Source organism: Hemitrygon akajei, chromosome 7 (genome assembly GCF_048418815.1).
Source record: "Hemitrygon akajei chromosome 7, sHemAka1.3, whole genome shotgun sequence".
NCBI classification, from domain to species: Eukaryota; Metazoa; Chordata; class Chondrichthyes; order Myliobatiformes; family Dasyatidae; genus Hemitrygon; species Hemitrygon akajei.
This window is the reverse complement of record NC_133130.1, coordinates 181,747,654-181,762,925: the sequence shown is the minus strand read 5'-3', so window position 1 is coordinate 181,762,925 and position 15,272 is coordinate 181,747,654. Positions and strand designations below refer to the sequence as shown.

Sequence of the window (15,272 nt, the reverse complement as noted above, 5' to 3'; positions counted from 1 at the left end):
GGTATAAAAATCCAAACTTCTGAACACAAACAAAATCTTCAGATGCTGCAAATCCAGAGCAACACACACAAATGCTGGAGGAACTCAGCAGGTCAGGCAACGACTAGAAAAATGAATAAACAGTCAATGATTCAGTCTGAAACCTTTCATCATTACTGGAAAGAAAGGAGGAAGACGCCAGAATAGAAAGGTGGGGAGAGGGGCAGGAGGACAAGCTAGAAGGTGATAGGTGGAAGCAGGTGGATGGGAAAGATTAGGGCTGGAGAAGAAGTAATCTAATAGGAGAGGAGAGTGGACCATGGGAGGGAGGGAAGAATGGGGAGCACCGGCTGATGTCATAATCAGGTGAGGAGAAGAGGTAAGAGGCTAGAGGGGGGAATAGAACAAGAGGGAAGGGAAGAGAAAAAGAAAAGAAAAAAAGGGAAGGAGAAATCATGCCATTGGGTTGGAGGCTACCTAGACAGAATACAAGGTGTTGCTCCTCCACCCTGACAATGGCTTCAACATGTTGGAACAGAAATGGTGAACGAAATTAAAATGGTTGGCCACCAGGAAACTCTGCTTTTGGTGGATGTAGAAGTGCTCGACAAAATGGTATCCCAATTTTCATTGGGTCTCACCAGTGTGGAAGAGGTTGCACCAGGAGCACTGGATACAATAGATGACCCCAACAGATTCGCAGGTGAAATATTGTCTTACCTGGAAAGACTGTTTGGGGCCCTGGATGGAGGTAAGCTTATCAAAACTTTTGTTAACACTTGAATCAGACTTTGCACAGATAAAATTTGTCGTGGCAATGTTTGTAGTTTCAGGGAAAATATCATGAATGTTTTACCTACTCGTAGTTACTGAAATCCAGTTGAACACACAGGAATCAGAACAGGAACCAAAAGATGATTATTAGATGTATTGGAAGTATTAATGTAAATATACATTAATCAGATGGAAAATGAATAATAATGCATCTCTTAATTATCCATTTCTAAAGTGCCTTAAGCTGTGATAATGCTGGCTAGATACATTTGATGTGTACAACTCAGTTTATGTGATATCATGAGATTTTATTTCTGTCACACTTTGAAAGTGCACAATGTCCAGCATTCTTTGTCGAGAGTATCACTGCAGTATGCTTTTTGAGAACGTATTCCAATGATAACACTGGACAAATCCGAAGTGTGGAATTAAGAGACCCAAGTCTGGAGCCACCCATTAATCAAAAGGCAGGTAAGCATGTCTGGATCTATCAAGAGGTGAGAAGTCCTGGGTCAGCAGAAGTAGGAGTATTTTTGCCAAGGCTAAAAAATTTGCCTGTAAACAGTCAGTTGTACCTCCTCTGTGATTTTCCCAATCCAACAACTTGCTAACACATTTCTGAAAAAAAATTCTTACCATTGCTTCTTTATCAATAAATCGATGAATATCATCAACTGGTAAATAAGCGATCTTTTCTAAAGTCTTCATGCAGTCCTTAAATGTTGCTGTTATCTGAATCACACATATGGATTTATATTATTAACAGTTTGTATTTGAGGATAGACAATATCAATCCATTTTTGGTTCTCCTGAGATCGCTACAAACATAAAACTTATTCAATTCAATTCCATGCATTACCAAGAAAAGGCAGAGAATGTTGATAATAGTAAAGGCTAAGGGGTCTGAGAACACTTCAGCTGGCATTCCCCAGACAACGTGGGAAGATGCCTAGATACTCCTATCAACATTATGGGGACAAATCCGCCTTGTCTGATTATCACAACAGTCTACTCTCAATCATCAGCAAAACGATGGAAGGCATTGTTTACAGTGCACTAACTTACCAATAGTTGGATCAATGATGCACAGTTTGGATTTACCAGAGCTACTTAGCTCCAGATTCCATTACAGTTTTGGTTCAGACAAAGGAATCCCTAAAGAGAGAAGATCTGCCCTGAAACATTTGATTGGAGGATCAGGAAGACTCAGTAATACATAAATAAAAGGGAATGGAGAACATGGTTTCAGGAGTTCCTTGAGATGGTGGCCTGAGCTTAAAAATCCTAAGCTGCCGCAAAAATTATCTTTCCTCAATTATAGTACCAGAAGTGGGTATATTCATTCAAGATCATAATTACGTAATTCAATTTCATTCTGAACTATCCAAATGTTGTTGAACTCTGTGCCTGCATGCATCAAGGCCTGGATAATGCTAAAGAATGGGCTAGTAAATTATAAGCAACATTTGTGGCATACAAGTGTCAGGAAATGTTCACTGTCAATGAGAGTTTAACAAAAAGTCTCCATCCTAAAACAGCAAAACTGTTTTCATTTCATACATGCTGCCTGAGCTATTAAATGTTTCCAGCATTTTTCTTTTTATTACAAATTCCCAGCATTTCAATTACTTACCCGCTTTACTCTTTCTTTTTCATATTCCTTGAAGGTTTTATCAAGTTCTCTGATCTGCTCCCTCCTCAGGCGAGAATGTTTCCTAATGCTCTCCCATAAATCATTTAGACTCTACAAAATAGTAAAGTTTGTCAAACAAAGGTAAATAGGGCCTCTATATTAAACATTGTGTTAAAAGGATATAGTCCACAATGCTTAAAAAGTCGGGTATTTTAACAATGCAGCAGTTAAATCAGTGAACGACTGACAAATATACTTCAAAAGGGTGATGCCTACCATTCCAAAGCTACTTGATCATAGTCCAAGTAAAAAATTAGTTCAACAGATGAGTTCATGAGAATGGAGCGAGGGGTGGGGGGGGGGGGTGGTTGGGTAGGGATAGGCAGAAACCATTCAGGTTTCAACTCCTGATCAGTATTTATTTATGTTTTTATATGGGATATGAGTGTTTGAATATCCAAGTCTATCGACTCTGAACTAAGTGGTGGTGAGCTACCTTCTTCAACTACTTAAGTCTCTATGGTATAAGTACTCCCAACAAAGTGTTCCACAACAGCACCTTCAAGATAGGTGAAGAAAGAAAGAGATATATTGCTTAGTATACAGAAAGCGTTGGAAGTACATCCAAAAATGAAAGTTCAAGTTAAAGTTTAATTGTCATTCAACATACACATGTATGCGGTCAAACAAAACAGCAATACTCTGGGGCCAAGGTACAAAACCCAGTAACAACAGTCAATCTCAACACATAGCACATATAATTACGATAGCAGTTTAGCAGATTACATAATTACTTACTAACTTTTTGCAGCAGCTAACTAATTAGCAACAAGAGAGAAATCCTCAAAGTGGAGCCTCTCAGAGCATTTCAGAGTTTTCCAAAATAAATTAGCACAGTCACAGAAATTTGTGGCATGTACAGTGCTTCACTTATTTGATGATAAGTACAGGTGGGCTGAAAGAACTAGAGAGCACATCTAGAAAATCCTAACAAAAGGATAACTACATCCTGGTAAAATGCATAGATGTCCACCTTTTTGAGGTTAGGGCAACAAGGCAAATTGTGTACAGTGACACGGATATTACTTAATTTGTAATTTTCCATTGTTTTAACTGATTACACTTTTTATCTTGCATCCCTCAAAAATTAATTTTAGTTAAGATTTTTGTTTTATAATGCAGGATCAAATTTATGAAAAACAAAAATAATTTCTGAATTACTTATTTTTGTTATTAATAGCTGTGGGTTATTTTGATAATGACACTGTGGATATGAAGATGGGAGTGGTGCAGGGGAAGTGGGTGGGGTAGAGGTTACCTGTCCTGTCGAAAGGTTTCAGCCTGAAACGTTGACTGTATTTTTTTTCCATAGATGCTGCCTGGCCTGCTGCCAACTCCAGCATTTTGTGTGAGTTGCTTGGATTTCCAGCATCAGCTGATTCTCTCTTGCTCGTTGCTACTTCAGCTGGTACCCGACATTGGGGTGCATTTATCAGCACCAAGGACAGCTACAATGCCATCTGCACTGGTTGTTTGCTGCACTTGTAGTCATAAGGACTGAGCAAGAGCAAACTGCACAATTTCCATCGGCTCAAATGGACACTGCTAGTGTTTCCCATGGCTGTTTCAAAGAATTGGTCTCACACTTTACAGGCCATTCCCCCATTTCACAGAGGTGAATGCGAATTTTGTCTGAGTTGGTAAATGCACGTAAATTACTCAATATAGCAACCATACCTCCATGGTATTGTAATGAATGACATTAAAAACACATACAACTGATAAGAATGAAACACTACTAAAAGTGGAAAGAAAGAGCAAACGAGTTCTGCCATTTGTAGGAACAAACATATATATGTACATCAGGCTTTTGAATTGAATAATATTATGAGAGCTCATTCATATGTAGGGGATATTCATAAGTTGGGCATTCTTGATCTGGGGCAGCCTGTATTAAGAAAGTGTACCAATTTTGTTGAATAAGTGACTTATAACTCTGCATTTGACTACAAAGTAATTTACATAAAATTCAAGTTGTTACATCAATCTATTCCTTGTACAATTGCATTTAACAATAAAGCAAACTATACCTCAAATGTCAAGGTAGGCAAATCACTGTCACTTTCTATCTTTGAGAATAGTTCATGAACATTTTGGTGAGAGTCTTCCATGTACTGCAGTAGTTTTTCTGCAGCTTCAGCAAACTGCTTCTCCATGTCCTAGGAATATCAGAAAATAAAGCTTATTTCTGTTCTAGAGATACTAATAGAGAAAAACCTGCGTTTCGAGGCAGCGATGAGATATTTGAACTGTACTTAAGAACTCGGAGTGGCAGGGTGACAATAGACAGTATTAATTTTTTTTAAATGTAACATCAATGTTTTAATATCTCAGGCTTGACCTAAGAACTTGGGAGATGAGAAGCACCATACTTTGTATTTAGAATTGATCCCTAAGTATGCTGTCAAAGTAATCAAGTGGAAAGTACATTACTGAAGTAAGTTCAGACCACAAAATAAGTCCACAAGTCATACTTCATTGCATCTAGTAATATGATGGAAAATAACACATCTTGAACCATAAGAGTGAAATAAATATAATGTTATCGTACCTTACTGATAGTTATCAGTTCTTGGTCCAATTTCATGATTGCCTCCTCATGTTTTTTCTGTTTATTTTCAATCATCTGCTGAATAATGACGGAGCCTTTTTTTGTGGGAACTGTAGATTAAAGGAAAATATCACATTTGCTAACACGTCTTAAGCAGGCTCCTAGAAATTCTTATTCACAGCATGTTTTTGAGCAGATTCAATGGAATTTACTCAAAGCTTACCTACAATTCAAGTCACATAGAATGCAAATTTGTTTTAAGTTCTGCTAATGCATAAAAGTTCCTGAGCATCAGTGATGTTGTGCAATGTCACTAACACAAGATTTATTTGTGTATACTTGGTCAGCAAAGTGGATAGCCCACTCTTTTAGAAGACCTACATTTCCCATGACAGGTGAGGCTTGCCTACACTTGACTCAAAATGCGGTATAGTCAGATATATGAGTACTCCCAAAAATAGATCCTCTTTATGATTTATAACAAAAAAACCTTGTTTTAGGTCTGCAACTCAGGATCAAAAATCAAGGGGTGTGTGTGAATGGGGAGGAGGTGTGGGGGTGAGGCAGAGAGACACGTAGTTATGGAGCAGTGATACATACATGGTGGGCAGTTGCAGAGGAGGTTCCCAAAATCGAGAGAGAACTTGGGCAACATTGGTGCAAGCTTTCTCTGTGGTTGCAATCTAACAGACACTTATAAACACTCCATTGAGAGCCTACCAAATTTCACTAAACAAAAAACCTAAAAGAGCCTTGTGTATTCATCCAGCAGTTGCCGTTTGGAAAGTTAGCCTTGACAATACATTGGCAACTTGCAATACCCTACCATTATCAAATCACAACGTTCGTGTTCATGTTAGGTCGGTGAATTCAAACTTCAGCACTAATGGCAGAGGTGGTTAGGAAGTATTAATCACATTTCTAGAACAGATGGTGAAACATAAGAAATGAGTCATTGCTGAATGGTGCAGATCGCGCTATTCCAAGATTCTTACAGTATGTATACTGACTGAGTATAATGCCAGCTTGGGTAAAATACTGAGCCATGCAAGTTACTTGATTCTGCTACTGATATAAGCCTGGAGAGCCAGTGTGCTGCCTCATTCCTTCAGGGCCATTAAGCTAATGGAAAGAAAAAGAGGTAAGAATCATTTTCTTGGTGATCTCTATTCAGTTGTCCATTTGTGAACATCAGGTGAGAATAAAGTTAAAGCTATCTTAACCACTCCAGAGAGCAGGGTACTGACAACGACTATTTAGGCTCAATTATAAATAAGATCACTGAAAAGTTTCAGAGGAATGACAACCCAGCATAAAGCAGCATCCCAATGGGTGGGAAAGAAGAAAACTTTAGGGGAAAAAGTTCATTAAAAAGCTTTTAACAAACCATGCTTACCAATTACATCAGGAAGACCTTTCACTTCCGTCACTGCATTGTTCAGCTCAACTACCTCTTTAGTTTTTGTGGCTGAAAGGACTGCATCCCTACAATATCAGAGTGCAACAATAGGAAATATTTCTTAGATTGCTGTTTGGATGTTTAATCATATCAATTAATAACAAACATACATGTACATAATGTTTCCCATAACCTTATGATGTCTCAAAGTCGGATACAGTCATTTGAATGCTTTAGAAATGTTGGAAACATTTATTTAATGTTGGAAAAGCCAGAATCTATTTAACACAACAGAGCCCAAAAGCAGAGAAATAAATGGCCAAGTAATTAATGTCACTGATATAGGTAGAAGTATAAGCAAAGACTATGACACCAAGGGAACACAAATGACCTTTAAATAGTGCCTTGGAATCCTAAAGACATAGCCAAGTCAGAAATTATGATTCAGTTTAACATATCATCTCATAGCAATACACTTCTGATATTTTAGGATTCCTTCAACACTGAACTAAAGTGACGATCTGTTCAAGTCTCTGAAATTTGGATTGTACTTAAGACTTTTTAAGAGGGCAAGAGTGTTGCTGTTGATCCAAGATTGAGCCTAGGCAATTTTAACCCAATAAATTCATGCATTAACTAATGCATGCTGTAAATAACAACCTAAATAAAGTTATTAGTAATGTAACCATTATCATTGAGAGTATCCCTGTAAAATTGGTTTATTTGGTTTAATAGTCTTATTTTTTAGTCTTTGGGATAGATTTCAAGTTTTTCTAAGAAGCCTCTCCCCCCTCAAAGTGAGAACATTGAAGTCAATAACTAAAATTGTTATAGTTTAAAATTTGCAGAGGTTAAATTAAAACCTAAACTGTAAAATAATTTGTTCCCCCACACTCACCACAGAACTTACATTGTTGCCAGTGTTCCTCTATCTAAATTGTTTGGATCCTATGGTAGCTCCAGCAAACTTTACTCTGTGCCCAGAAATTTGTGGGGGCAAAAGTACTGCATATGAGCTCAATGCCTTGAATAGGCAGAGAGAAAATAGTCAGATCTTTGCTTCTGATCCTTGATGGAAGTGACCACATGTATGTTGCCAACTAGTGGGTGGCAGGATCAGATTTAGTTGTGATGCTCCCACAAACTGAGAGTCTGTTGATACAAGCTCACAGATAAAGAATAGCATTTTGAGCCAAGAACCCTGAAGTGATGCTGCACATGAAACAATACTTCAGGATTGGTTTGTGACTGCAGTTGGCATGAGGGGAAGGAAGGAATGGAACTTAAGATTGTGTTTTACCAGAAAACACTGATAAAAATCCATTAAAAAATTCAATGTGAGGAACTATTGTATAATATTAAGATAATCAAATCACATCAGAAATCCAATGATTAAATTTTAGATAGGATTTTTATTACTATGGTATCAGTTGCTATTGAATCTTAGGATCACAATCATAATGAAACTTTAGAACTAACACTAAGGTTGTGGATACTGAGTCACTTCCTGCTGCGGGCTGTGAGGAGTTTGTACATTCTCCCCGCGACTGAGTGAGTTTCCTCCGGATGCTCCAGTTTCCTCCCACAGTCCAAAGACATGCAAGTGAGTAGGTTAATTGATCACATGGGTCTAATTGGGAGGCATGGGCTCATTGGACTGGAAGGACCTATTATCGTGCTGTCCCACTAAATACAAATAATGACACAGAAAGCCATTTAGGCCATCAAGTCTATACCAACCCCTGCAGAGCAATTCATTCAGTCTCATTCCGCACCTCTTTCTTCTCGTCCTAGTACAGTCAGCCCTCCTTATCTGCGAGGAATTGGTTCTGGGACCCCTCGCGGACACCAAAATTCATGGACGCTCAAGTCCCTTATTCAACCTGTCTCAATCCGGTGGACCTTAGGACCCAGCAGAACCCAAGACCTTACTTAACCTGTCTCAGTGCAGTGGACATTACAGAGATCTGAACCCGCAGTGTTTCTGTTCATGAAAATAAACAAGATAACGATTGAAAATAAAGTGGAAATAATAAAGTGATTGGAAAGAGGTGAAACGCCATCAGTCATTGGAAAAGCGTTAACGTCGGTCAACAATCGGAACAATGTTAAAGGATAAAGTGAGAAAGGCTGTGCCCCGATGAAAGCTATACTTATTACTAAGTAACGCAGTGGTTTAATTATTGGGTTTTGGGTTTTTGATCCTCCACATCAACCTGGCATGGTGGAGAGCGCACTCCATAGCGATCTGTCACTAGATCGAACTCAGGATCTTCCTGAGCCCAGCGCTGAAACATACGTTCTTAAGTGTTTTATATGCATAGAAAGGTAAAATATATACTATATACAAATGCAAATATTTGACTGACGCTAAATAATACCGCATGTACCTGTTCCGACTTACTTAGTAAGAGAACTTCCGATTTTTTTCGATCCCGATCCACGATAACCCACGCACATCCTCCCATATACTTTAAATCATCTCTAGATTACTTATAATACCTAATACAATGTAAATGCTATGTAAAATAGTTGTTATACTGCATTGTTTAGGGAATAATGACAAGAAAAAAGTCTGTACATGCTCAAACAGCAAGTGCTGGAAGAGCACTTCTGGGTTTTCACGATTCGCGGTTGGTTGAATTCGTGGATAAGAAGGGCTGACTGTAAATAATATTCTCATGCTTTGGAATGGCACGGTAGCATAGTGGTTAACACTGTGCTTTACGGTAGAGGTGACCTGGGTTCAATTCCCACCGCTGACTGTGAGGAGTTTGTATGTTCACCCCGTGACTGTGTGGGTTTCCTTCACGTGCTCTGGTTTTCTCTCCTACTGCTTGGTAGGTTAATTGCTCATTGTAAATTGTCCCACTATTAGGTCAGGATTAAATCAGGGGTTTGCTGGGCAGCGCGGCTCAAAGGGCCAGAAGGGTCTACTCTGCGCTGTATTTCAATAAATAAAAAAGTCACTTTTAGAAAGCCCCAATGATCCCTCCATCCACATTCATTTTGGCACTGTGTTACAATGATCAGAACCTTCACACAAAAAAACACTTTTCTTATATCACCTCTGATATCTGAGCTTCACTTTAAATGTTTTTCTTATGGCCCTTGATCCATCTGCCAACAGGAAGGGTCTTGTACTATGGACTAAATAGGTCATACCGGTTAAATTACAAGCAGAGTCTTTCAAAATGAATGCAGCTTTGAATATATCACATTGAAATTGAGTTTCTGCATTACCTGCGTAACACTGGATTTTCAGTGTACCCATCATTCATTAACCCCTCCATCCAGGAACGTTGACGTTGTGAGAGGATATGCCCTGCTGGTGTATCCAAATTCTGAATGATGGGAATTCTCCCATTGCCAAAGTATATATCAGGGCACAGGGATTTTCTTCTAGTTTCACCCAGAGAACGGACGAGCTGAACCTTTACAGACATGTACAATTTTAAAAAAATTAAAGTGTACCTTTTTGAAATTAAGATCATATAATAACAAAGTAATATTTTTCAAATTAATGAGATTCATTATATCTTTACTAGCTTCATAATGTGTGATGTTACTCTATACACTACTTCAGAACGCCATTATGCCAGGCTTCTAATTCCCACTGCAAAGGGTTAGTATCCTCAATGTGATTTAACCCTGAATTAATGTTAGACATTTTATTTACATTGTGGGAACAGGCCAATCAATGCAATATGTGGAGGTCTTATACACAATATACATAAGCCTCTTCTCTCCATTATAATCACATCAACAAATCCCTCCCAATATTTTCTTTTATCTAGCAACACCTTAAACAGATTATTATTTCTCTATCACTCTTTTATTTTCTCTCTCTCTCTCCCGCTCCCCCTAACCACCCCCCATCCCTTTTCCTCTCTCTTTTTCTTTACCTCCACCTCTCTCTCTTACTTTTACTTTTAGCACAATACAGCTTTCAGGGAAGTGTGAATTAATTTAATTAGCCTGACTAAAATTATCTTAATTATTCCTTAACTTTATTTCTAAGAGCTGTAAGCTGCTGCTTCATGTGGTGATTAATCTCCTAATAATGCCTCTTAGATATACAAATTTCACAAATTACTGGAAAAAATGATTTTTTCCCTTCACTTTTCTGATTTGCATTGTAAAAAGCTGATTTATATGTACTTACTCGTATTTCTTCAATCATAATGATTATTAACAATTCTCCATAACCATCTGACCAGTGAATTCTTGTGATTAATGAGTGTATCTTACTTTGTCAATAACAGTAATATTTTCTGACAGTTTGTTACTAACAGTAGTGTCTATTCTATTAAAATGGTAACATCTCAGTCTACAGTTCCTATCAAAGTTATTCATCACCCTGGAAATGTTCATATTTTATTGTTTTACAACATTAAATTGGTGGATTAAATTTGGCTTTTTTGACATTGATCTGCAGAAAAAGAGTCTTTCGTGCTTTTCTGTTTGGCCAAGATGGCACGCAGAGGGTGAGAAACATTGTCCGGAATTGCTGGGATTTTCCGTACGATGCTTTGTTCTACCACAGCCTCCAGTGTGTCCAGTTTGACTCCTATAACAGAGCCAGCCTTTCCAATCAGTTTATTAAGCCTGCTGGCATCACCTGTGTTGGTGCCATTGCCCCAACACACCAGCACGTAAAAGTTTCTACCTGTGCCAACACATTAGTGAAACACGTGAAGGAGAGGCCTGCATACTCCAAAGGCAGTCTCCTCAGGAAGTAGAGGTGACTCTGGCCCTTCTTGTACATAGCCTCTGTGTTGGTGCTCCACTCAAGTCTATCATCCAAGTGCACTCCCAGGTACTTGTAGGTCCTCATCACATCCATGTCCTCATCATCAACGTAGCACTTACATCCATTGTGACGAAGTGTTTTGAGAGGCTTGTGATGAAATATATCAACTCTTGCCTGAGAAGAAACTTGCATCTACTCCAATTTGACTACCATCACAACACTGCAGATCGACTGCAGATGCCATTACATTGTCTTTTCACTCAATCTTGGAACAGCTGGACAGTGAAGATGCATATATCAGGATGTTCTTTATTGACAACAGCTTGGCATTCAATACTGTCACCCCCTCAAAACTAATTATTAAGCTTCAAGTCCTAGGCCACAATACCTCCTTGTGCAACTGGATCCTTGATTTCCTCACCTGCAGACCCCAGTCAGTTTGGATTGACAACAACATCTCCTCTACAATCTCCATAAGGAGGTCCACAAGGTGCACTACAAGGCTGTGTGCTTAGCGTTATGCTCTACTAGCTTTGTACTTATGACTGTGAGGCTAAGCACAGTTCCAATACCACTCTAACCAGTTGATCAGCACAGGTCTTTAGTACTCAATCAGTACCCCGTCTGGGCCGAATGCTTTCCGTGGGTTTACTCTCCTGAAGATGCTCTCATGTCGGCCTCAGAGACTGAAATCACAGGGTCATTGGAGGCTGTGGGAGTTTGTGAAAGTCCTTCCATGCATCGAGCTTATCTGGGAATGAAGCTTTGCTGGCACCTATTTCACTTTGTCAGTAGTTATAGCATTCAAGCCCTGCCATAGGTGTTGAGCACCCTTCAATGACGTAAGTTTGCTCTGGAATTGTTACTTTGAATGTGAGATGGCTTTCTGGAGATTGAACCTGGGTTTCTTATATTTAATTTGGTTGCCGTACCTAAATACTACTGATCTAGCCCTCAGCAGTTTGCTGATCTCATGGTTCATCTTGGCTTCTGGTTAGGGTAGACTCTAAGTGATTTTGTGGGGACACACTTACCTACAACTGCTTTTATAAAGTCTGTGACAGCCATAATGTATTTGTTCAGATCCTCTGACGAGTCTTTGAATGCAACCCCATTTACCGATACAAAGCAATCTCGTAGCCACTCCTCAGCCTCCCATAATTACCTCTTGGTTGTCTTATCTCTGGAGCCTTGGTCTTTAGCCTCATCTGCTTGCATGCATGCAGGCTAAGTGATCAAATTTCCCAAATGCAGTTTAGGCATGGAACAGTAGGCATTCCTAATGGTAGTTTAACAGTGGTTGATTGTGTTGGGACCCCTGGTGCTGCATGTGATATGTTGATGATAATTGAGCAGAGTTTTCTTTAAACAGCCTGATTGAAGTCCCCATTAGGTACCTAATAAAGTGATCACTGAATGTATGTCACAATACTCACTCTGAGCACAACAGCTACCCACTCCACAACTCAAAGTGAAATCTGTTCAGTAATACAAAATCATTTTTAGAACTTTCCAAACATAAAAATAAACTTCAGCAGATATATCTGGGCTGATTTTTAACCCTACTCACTTACAAAGCAGATCAGGCAGTTAATTGAAATAACATTCATTTCCTTCCTGCTGCACCCAAGTAGACGATTATTTTAAGTTATGGTTATTCTACAGTATTAGATGATTTAGAATTTAAGGTTTGGTGGCATAATTTGGGCCACCAACGTGATATGTTCCTGCTGATCAATGTAGTAACAATCCATTCTGGGACAAGCACTGATAAAGCTTTTTTTAGCGTGTCACACCAGACAGTCAGCCATTCTTGTCTGGGATTGGTCGGGTTTGGTCTCCTTTCGGATTAACCGGGTCACATTCCTGACTCCACACTTTTTTTTTAACGAGGCCGAGTGGCCAGCTCGACGCTCAACCCGGCAAGGATGGAAAGCATGTTTGGGGGTGGCCCAACTTGTATTCGAACTCGGGAGCCTTCGCTCCGGTGTCCGGTGCTGTTGCCATGGCACCACCAACCAGCCAGCTGATAAAGTTAGCTAGAGGGATAATATCCTGAAGAGGATCACTGTTATAATCTTTTTAGAGTTTTTGTTTTGGGCCAGTAAAACCATGATGAAACTTGTATCTCCCCTCCCCAGAGCTTGCATCCCCTTCCCTTCATTCCAGTTACCAATCGATAGATAGCTCACTCTTTATCTTAATGGCAGGGACCATATCCAGAGTCACTCTTGTGCCTCATGAAATTACCTCTTCTTTGAGGTGGCACTAAAGCTCTGGACTCTGGACAGAGGCTTTAAATGAATGCAATCATGTACCACCCACTAAGCCATAGCAAATATGTTCACAAATGGAGCTAACAACTAGGCTATTATGATGCACAAAAGCTTTTACAGCATTAAAATGTACAGTATTTTTATGCGATTAAATTAGGAAGCAATTATGAATCTACCTCTGCATCAAAAATTTGTCTATAGACCTTTCCACTGGGTACCACATGAACCTCATCCATTGTGCAAAGGTTCGACCTTTAGTCACCCAAAATGAATCAGCGCCAGGAAAGGAAGTAGCATGTTTCTAAATGAAACAGAAAGATTATTTGAGTAAAAAGCAACTTCAAAAACATTAGCATGCAACGTGGTATTGCAGTGTCTTGTATTATTTTGTATCTATTATCATTCCTCAAAATATGACAAAATGAGAAAATAAGTTGAAATTCTGAAACCCTATTTATTCCATTAACTGTGAGAGAAACACAGAGAGATACAGTACTGTGCAAAAGTCTTAGGCACATTATTTTGGCTAGGTTGCCTAAGACTTTTGCACAGTACTGTAGAGCACAGAAACTGGCCCTTTGGCCCATCAAGTCTGTACTAACCATCAACTACCTATTTACACTAATCCCCCAGTTCCAGAGAAATAATGAGACCATAACAGTCTTATACTGTTATTATACTGCAGCTGCTCTGATTCTTCTAAGTTGCACGTTTTCTATAGGGCAATGAGTTAATTAAAATGAAATACAATTTCAGTAGTCCAGGCTTCATCTTGTTCTGATCAGCAAACTATTAGTCTTTGCCCCTTTTATTCTTCATATAACACTTAACCAACAGGCTGGTATATGTCTAGGGGAAAAGGAGATCCAACCACACACCAACCCCACCTCCCGTACACGCAGGTACTGTGAGAATCAAGTTTATGCCTCGCACCCGCACGCAGTATCAAATCCACACCAGATACCGTTATGAAATGCACTTTAAAGAGTTTACTAAAACTAAAAGAGTACTAGGCAATACAATATATATGAAAGAAAAGAAAAAGCAAAAGGCGCCAACTTATCAAAGTTCAGTCAGTTTAGTGCACATCGTTGGAGCTCAACCATCGAACCCTCGTCGCTTGCCTCCGACCTCCACGTCTTCGCACCCGGGACCACGTCCGGTGGTCAACCAAGTAGTGAAGCGCACGTCCACCTTTGTACACACTCGGTTTACACAGGACATTGTACATTCTCCCCCCAGCACAAATGTCATGCCCTCATGGCATTACCAGAGTTCCCCAAAGCTTCTTGCAACACACAAAACCCAACCCAGGTGCAGAAAGCAGCGACATAACTACCCAGAGCAGTAGAAATCACACTCGGTTCTCCTGGTACCACATATGTCAACCGCTCCGGGGGGCGCCTACTTCTCTGAGATCTCCGTACCCCTTCTGCCTCACTGCGCTCCCTCTTCACTTGCGGACCCACTGTCTCGGACACCCCAGGTCTACCTGACAGACCCTCACCCCCTCCCTCACGGGGTTCCCCTCTCACCTGAGAACCCTCCGGCTCACGCTCGGGTTCCACCCTCTCTCCCCCCAATGCTGGCTGCCTCTCCATCTGACCCTCAATACCTTCCCTCCTCTCACCCAACTCAGTATGGGAAGGGCCAGGAGCCTCCTCTTCTGGTACTGGAGCGCCAGCGAATGGGAACAGGGGCCACTCATGTGAGTCGTCATCTTCCGAATCGGTATCCATTCCCGGGTTAAGGACCCGTCTCGTCTCTTCAGCTGCGGCATCTTCCCTCGCAGAATTCTTGTACTAGGCGCAACCTTCCACTCTGGCTCCTTGTCCACCCGCACCACT

At 40.0% G+C, this 15,272-nt stretch overlaps 1 protein-coding gene across 1 annotated transcript in view; it reads right to left on the bottom strand.

Moving 5' to 3' along the window:
- Nucleotides 1-15,260, bottom strand: part of ccdc180 (coiled-coil domain containing 180) — a 75,164-nt gene extending 59,904 nt beyond the window's left edge. The window contains exons 1-8 of the mRNA XM_073052798.1: nucleotides 15,056-15,260; nucleotides 13,602-13,726; nucleotides 9,640-9,830; nucleotides 6,394-6,482; nucleotides 4,998-5,107; nucleotides 4,477-4,605; nucleotides 2,387-2,497; nucleotides 1,390-1,485 (exon numbers count right to left, since the gene is read on the bottom strand). Of these exons, the coding sequence (XP_072908899.1) occupies nucleotides 1,390-1,485; nucleotides 2,387-2,497; nucleotides 4,477-4,605; nucleotides 4,998-5,107; nucleotides 6,394-6,482; nucleotides 9,640-9,830; nucleotides 13,602-13,661 (786 nt within the window). The 5' untranslated portion in view covers nucleotides 13,662-13,726; nucleotides 15,056-15,260. The remainder of the gene's footprint in view (nucleotides 1-1,389; nucleotides 1,486-2,386; nucleotides 2,498-4,476; nucleotides 4,606-4,997; nucleotides 5,108-6,393; nucleotides 6,483-9,639; nucleotides 9,831-13,601; nucleotides 13,727-15,055) is intronic.
- Nucleotides 15,261-15,272: the final 12 nt, after the last annotated feature.